Raw genomic sequence first — 6368 nt, forward strand, 5'->3', positions numbered from 1 at the left:
CCACCAGGCAGGTGGCCGTCTCCTACAGAACTTCTCCATTGGCAGTTTACAGGAAGTTATTCGGGCTCTTACTTATCATGGTAAGTTACTTCCTGACCTAATCTAATAATAATGCTTATCAACGGAAGAGAGAGAGAGAGAGAGAGAGAGAGAGAGAGAGAGAGAGAGAGAGAGAGAGAGAAAAGGGAACTTTTTAATGTCGTGTTCTGCCACAGACAAACATACATTTATAGACATACTAACATACACACAAATTGTTATTAATTAGCATTTATCCAAGGTTAAAAATATGTATGTATGTGGGAGGGGGTGGGTGGGTGGGGAGGGATGTGAGGCAGATACATTGCTGCATTTTAAATTGTGATTATTTTTCTTGCAAGTCAGCTCATTTCAATGATTAGCTCAGAGCAGGATACATACACACACACACACACACACACACACACACACACATATATATATATATATATATATATATATATATATATATATTATATATATATATATATATATATATATATATTATATATATCCAACACCTGTTATTTGCCGTCATTGTCCTGAAGATTTTGATTCACTGACTCAGTTTTCTTGAATCTGATGATCGTTTTTTTCATTTCCTGACTTTCAAAGTATGGATGGGATGGACAGGATGGCTGGGAGTCCACGAAGGCAGATGGCTGGAGAGTGGACTCTCTCTACAAGAAGGGCTTTGGACAGAAGGTTCCCGGGGATCAGACCCTTCCCTTGAGGAGGGGGCTTTGTGGCATCACTTATTGGGATTCTTCTTCTTCTTCGTACAAAGTGGGTTCAACGTAATTGTTCAGAAAAGGGATGGGGTTACTGCCAGTTTTTAATCCCACAGAAGTAGTCAGTCAACATGAGGCTGATCTTCTGTGGGAGGAGGAGGAGGAGGCAGAATAATAATAATAATAATAATAATAATAATAATAATAATAATAATAATAATAATAATAAAATAATAATAATAATAATATAGAAGAAGATTGATCAACATCTGGAATGAGAGGAATAACACCCCCCAAACAGAGCAGAGGCTGGCAGACCAAGTAAGGAACATAAAGAAAAAGAACTGGCTCTCCCCAACAGAAAGAGAAGAACTGGAAAGGGAAATGTCACACGACAACGAATTACACGAAGACGAACTGAGAGACGATGCCACATCTTAATATAAAAATATCAATTTTTTCCTCTATGTTTTTACGAGCATTGCGGATTGTCAGTCCACAATATTTGGATCAAGAAATTGAATACATAAGAAAAATAGGGAAAGATTTATGCTATCCTTCACATATATTAGACATTTGTTATAATAAAGCCCACAAAAAGTTTTATACTGTAAATAACACACAGAAAGAAAATTCTAAGAACATTCTCAGTTTGCCTTATTTTAACGGATTTGAAACCATTAAACCATTGTTAAAAGCTTTTAATGTCAACCTTGTTTTTTCCTATAATAACACACTAAAAAGAATGTTAATAAAAAATGGCCCCAGAGAAAGCAACAACATAATATATAAAATTCCATGTATGGATTGTTCCTCATTCTATCTCGGACAGTCCAGCAAAGGCTTAGAAGTAAGGCTAAGCCAGCATAAATACTCTGTAAAAACTGGGCAAAAATCTAATGCATTATTCATTCATTTAAGTGAAAACAACCACCGAATTAATTGGATTGATAGTTCAGTAATTGCATGGTCAAGAGATGTCTTATCACGAAATCTTTTAGAATCTGCTTTAATACAACTTACTTTTCATTGTAATTTCAATGTTAGTCGTGGCCTTTTTCATTTAGACCCTTGTATCTGTAACATGTTTAAGAATGACCTCAAAGATATAATTACTGACTTAAATAAAAATCAGTTGCCTTAGAGTTATTAAATTTTGTTGTAATGTATGTCTGTCATGTATTGTTGAATATGGTTTTGTTTACCAAGTTCCGAATATCTGTCACCTATAATCCTTTAATTGTCTGGAAATTGTATCTGAGATGATAGTCTTAAACCTTTAATTGCACCCATTGTTTATGCTTGTTTGGGAAGGTTTCTTATCTTCCAGGTATGTCGGATTCTAGGTACTAATCCCTTTATAATCCCTATCTGTCAGTTATACGAACCTTTTTTGTATTGTCTTTTCTCGTATTTATGTCAGTATCTGCTCAGTAAAGGACTTTTAAAGTCGAAAGATCTTGCAGACCTCCTTCGTTTATTCTTCCTTCGTGGCATTTATCTTTATCTATGGATTTATCATGTTCCTAACTTTCGTGATTCAGTTATACGTATAGATATAAACAAAAGAACGACAACTGATAATAATAATTCCTTTGATTTCCAACATAAAGATAGTGGGATGCTTTTGGAGAGAGAGAGAGAGAGAGAAGGGACAACAAAGGAAATTCCTTCATCCACAAATGAAGAGAAAGACTCAAACAGGGTTAGATGATTATCATTATCGCTCATCTTCTTCTTCTTCCTTCCACCAGAATTGTTATTCATCATAAATCAGAGGGAAGGTTTATTACGAGTAAATGGAACTGAAAAACAGAACTCATTTTGGTTGTAAGACTTTAAATCAGGTTATAATAGAGGACGAAATGTCACTTACCAGTTCTACTCTCTCTCTCTCTCTCTCTCTCTCTCTCTCTCTCTCTCTCTCTGTACAGATGACCAGTGTGTCAATGACTCACTAATCTCGAGATCTATTCAAGCAATGACTGATGCATTTATTGGTTATTCCACAAAAGGTTCTATTTGCAAATTCATCAGGGATGTGTGTATGTGCACAAGATAATAAGTCTTCTTCGTATGTATGTATGTATGTATGTATGCATGCAAAGCAGGAGAGAAAGGCAGCAGCAAAAGCACAACGCATCCATTCACTCACTCATCGCCACTCAAGGACAGAATCTTTATTGCTCTGAACTCAAGAGCTTTTTTTAAAAAAACCCAGCGATGACGTCAGCTAAGTGGAGGCTGGCACCTCCCACCTGCCCCCGCCCCCCATTACGCCTTATTGCATTCACAGATTTGCTTCTTTTGGACTTCAGGTCTCTCTCTCTCTCTCTCGCTCATCTGAAAAGGAGTTTGTTGGTCATGATATATATATATATATATATATACTATATATATATATATATATATGTGTGTGTGTGTGTGTGTGTGTGTGTGTGTGTGTCTGTGTGTTTGTGTGTGTGCATGAATGAAGCTGAGGGGGAACTTGAAAGGAGAGAGAGAGAGAGAGAGAAAGAGCACAACAGCAAGCAAGCAAGCAGAGCGTGAGAGAGACAGCCTCCTCAGCCAAGGGCATTATAATAATTATCCTATCATATTTAGACCAAAGGCCAATCTGCCGATGACGTCAGTCATGTCCATCTGGGTTTTCCTTCTCTCTCTCTCTCATCAAGTAATAAGATCTCCATCTCGCAGTTGCTGGTTTGCACCACTTTTAGGAGAGAGAGAGAGAGAGAGAGAGAGAGAGAGAGAGAGAGAGAGAGAGAGAGAGAGCAATAAAAGGGAATAATGAATGCAATAAACTGGCAATAAAAATCAAAACAGATTGGAATAGGTGACCAAAAGAGAGAGAGAGAGAGAGAGAGAGAGAGAGAGAGAGAGAGAGAGAGAGAGAGAGAGAGAACTATAAATAAGCAAGTAGGAATAATAAAAAACATGCACATAGTACCTCCACCTAGGTATATCAAACCCTTATGTGTGTTATTACCTATGTATAGATATTTGCCGACCAAAATCAGTTACTATAGCTGTCAGGACCCACACGAAATCTGTGCCATTTGGAACAAGGGCTCAGAGACGGCCACCCCCCACCCTCACCCCCAAAACAAAGTCCCTTCTCTCTCTCCAAAATATCAAACCATCAATTTTTGCACTGTATTGCCAAAAACCGAACACAGTGCTGCATCACGCTGATAAAATAAACTTCTTCCAAAAAAATTTGCCTTACTTAATGTCTGACGTATCTGTGTAAGAGTCGCTCTCTCTCTCTCTCTCTCTCTCTCTGCATAAATACTAAGAGAGAGACACTAACACCCCTTTGCTTTTTAGGAGACAAAATGAACCTTAAGGCGTGACGTGTATATTGCGAATAGATAACTTCTTTTTATTCGTCTACTTGTCATGCACCTCCGTTTGGGATATTGCATTGAGTGTGGATATTTGTTGTTCTTCATATGAACCTTTTGAGAAAGTAATTCTCGGTTAAATTGACTGCTTGACCTGCTCATGATTTTCTTTTGTCATTTAATTATTCAGGTCTAAATATAGTCATTGTTTATAGTCTTGATTCAGTTTAATATGAATGAAACTAAACTGTAATGGCCATGTGATTATAGGAAGTTATCATCTGTTCAAAAGCTTTATTACGTTTCAGTACGAGTTCAGTTTTATCCTCCTGTCAAAGGGCACGGTAACTGGAACTTTATTCACTCATTGTCAAATGAAATTGTATCAAAATTCTGAATGAAATCAGATTTTGTTTTGTCTGCAACTTTTCACAGACTCTAAGGCGGCCACTTGGCCACCAAGAAGTCCTTTCTGTCTTCACAGAACATTTCAGAGGATTTTTGAGACTAAATAAGCAAGTTGTGAACGCCATCTATTGGCCACCTAAGAACATCAGCGCCAGTGGACGTCCAACTACCTTTTCACAGATGGGGGAGGAAACTCGTTAGATTGCTCTGTACAGAGAAGGTGTGTGAGTTCAACTCACACACCTCCTCTGTACAGTTGTATGGGTTGAATCGGCTTTCTTCGCTGCTTCTCCCTTCATTCCAAATCACTCAGTCTTCAACTTTTTAGTCTAGCAGGTGCTTTTTAAATTGCTTTCATTTTATGTATGTTTTTTGTATATTTGTTGAGACTCTTAAAGTCAAAGTTATATTTCATATATTTTTAATTTGTGTTGTTTCTCTTTTAGCCTTGATGATGCAACTATGTGTTACGAAACGCGTCGGCAATAAATGTACTATCACCTGATGACCGGCTATCTCCTTGTCACCCTGTCCTTCCATATGCTGTGGCCCACTTGCACCAATGTTTTCTGTCTTATGTCTGGGGACTCTGCTCAGGCTTCTTCCGGTGGCTCACATGGAGTTCAACCATTGGTTCTACGTCCCTCTGTTTCTGATCCGCGTCCGTTCCAGAGGATTCACACATTTTCACCAATCAGTTCGCAACTGATATGGTGCAGATGTCTTGTCCCTATGCAGATCCTTGGAGACGACTACTAAAAAACTCGAGAAAACCAAGTTGGACCTGGATTTTTTACATTATAGCCAGAAAGCTCAACAAGATTATCCCGAATTTTATTAAATTTAAACTGTATCGTGCCTCTCTGTACCAAACTGAATTCTATGCTGATGCCACCAACAAATTATTAAACATGGAAATCAATACAAAAAACTTTTATGTAACTAAACATTTATCTTCTGCACAATGTTTATTTCAACGTGTTCGAAGCACCCTGTCTTTCATTGATTTTACTATTTTTCAAATTCTGTTTACAAAAACATTTCTGACCATATTACCAGTATTCAACGATGCCATGGTATAAAATTACAAAGCATTGGTGTTCTCCTTCCTCTTTTTAACCATAGTGTGAGTTCAATATTTAACCTTTCCTCTCATGTACTGTCGGCCAAAAAACTCGTGGCAGAGTTTCATACTTTTTCGTTCACCTGCCTGACGCACGATTCATGCCTTATTTATCTATTTTTCTTTTTAAAGATGGAAGAAATCATGTGTAATGACGTAAGAAACAGTCACTGATATCTTTAGAACATTATATTATGTAATTGTGTAAAACTATTTTCCATATAGCAAAATTGACGTGAACGAAACAAAGTGATAAAAAACGTCATATCACAATCATAGATATACATTACCAAATAGATAGGAGACACCTATCACTCGTAGTATCGCATAAACATAGTCCTTAAATTATCATTTCAATATTAAGTTGAAGGTAGTTGAACTATTCCATTTGTTAAATTTGACAGAAAACATTGGAATCTCACAAAATGCTATCAAATTAAAAAAAAAAAAAAAAAAAAAAAAAAACGATATCTTAACAGTGTGAACCAGGCGACCTCACTCTATTGCTTTTGATGTTATGTGCACGGGAATCTAATGTCAGTGTGTCATTTATCGGTCTAAGAAACATCCCTCGATGAGCGAGAGAATTGTTGCACTGCATTCGGTGCAAGTTCCTGTTGGAGAGATATCAAGAAAGCTTAATAAACCGGAGAGAATCATACATAGATGAATAAAATTGTTTAAAGAACGGCAAAATTTAGAACATGGGCCTAGAGGTGGAACACCTCGAAGCACCACAAG

The 6368-nt window shown here is 37.1% G+C and overlaps 1 protein-coding gene across 1 annotated transcript in view; it reads left to right on the forward strand.

The window, feature by feature from the left end:
* The window catches only part of LOC135204688 (uncharacterized), an 11312-nt gene extending 5750 nt beyond the window's left edge, over positions 1–5562 (forward strand). Inside the window, exons 10-12 of the mRNA XM_064234846.1 lie at positions 12–80; positions 634–804; positions 4951–5562. Coding sequence (XP_064090916.1) covers positions 12–80; positions 634–804; positions 4951–5009 — 299 coding nt within the window. The 3' untranslated portion in view covers positions 5010–5562. The remainder of the gene's footprint in view (positions 1–11; positions 81–633; positions 805–4950) is intronic.
* The last annotated feature ends 806 nt before the right edge of the window (positions 5563–6368 follow it).

Source organism: Macrobrachium nipponense, chromosome 47 (genome assembly GCF_015104395.2).
Source record: "Macrobrachium nipponense isolate FS-2020 chromosome 47, ASM1510439v2, whole genome shotgun sequence".
Taxonomy (NCBI): domain Eukaryota; kingdom Metazoa; phylum Arthropoda; class Malacostraca; order Decapoda; family Palaemonidae; genus Macrobrachium; species Macrobrachium nipponense.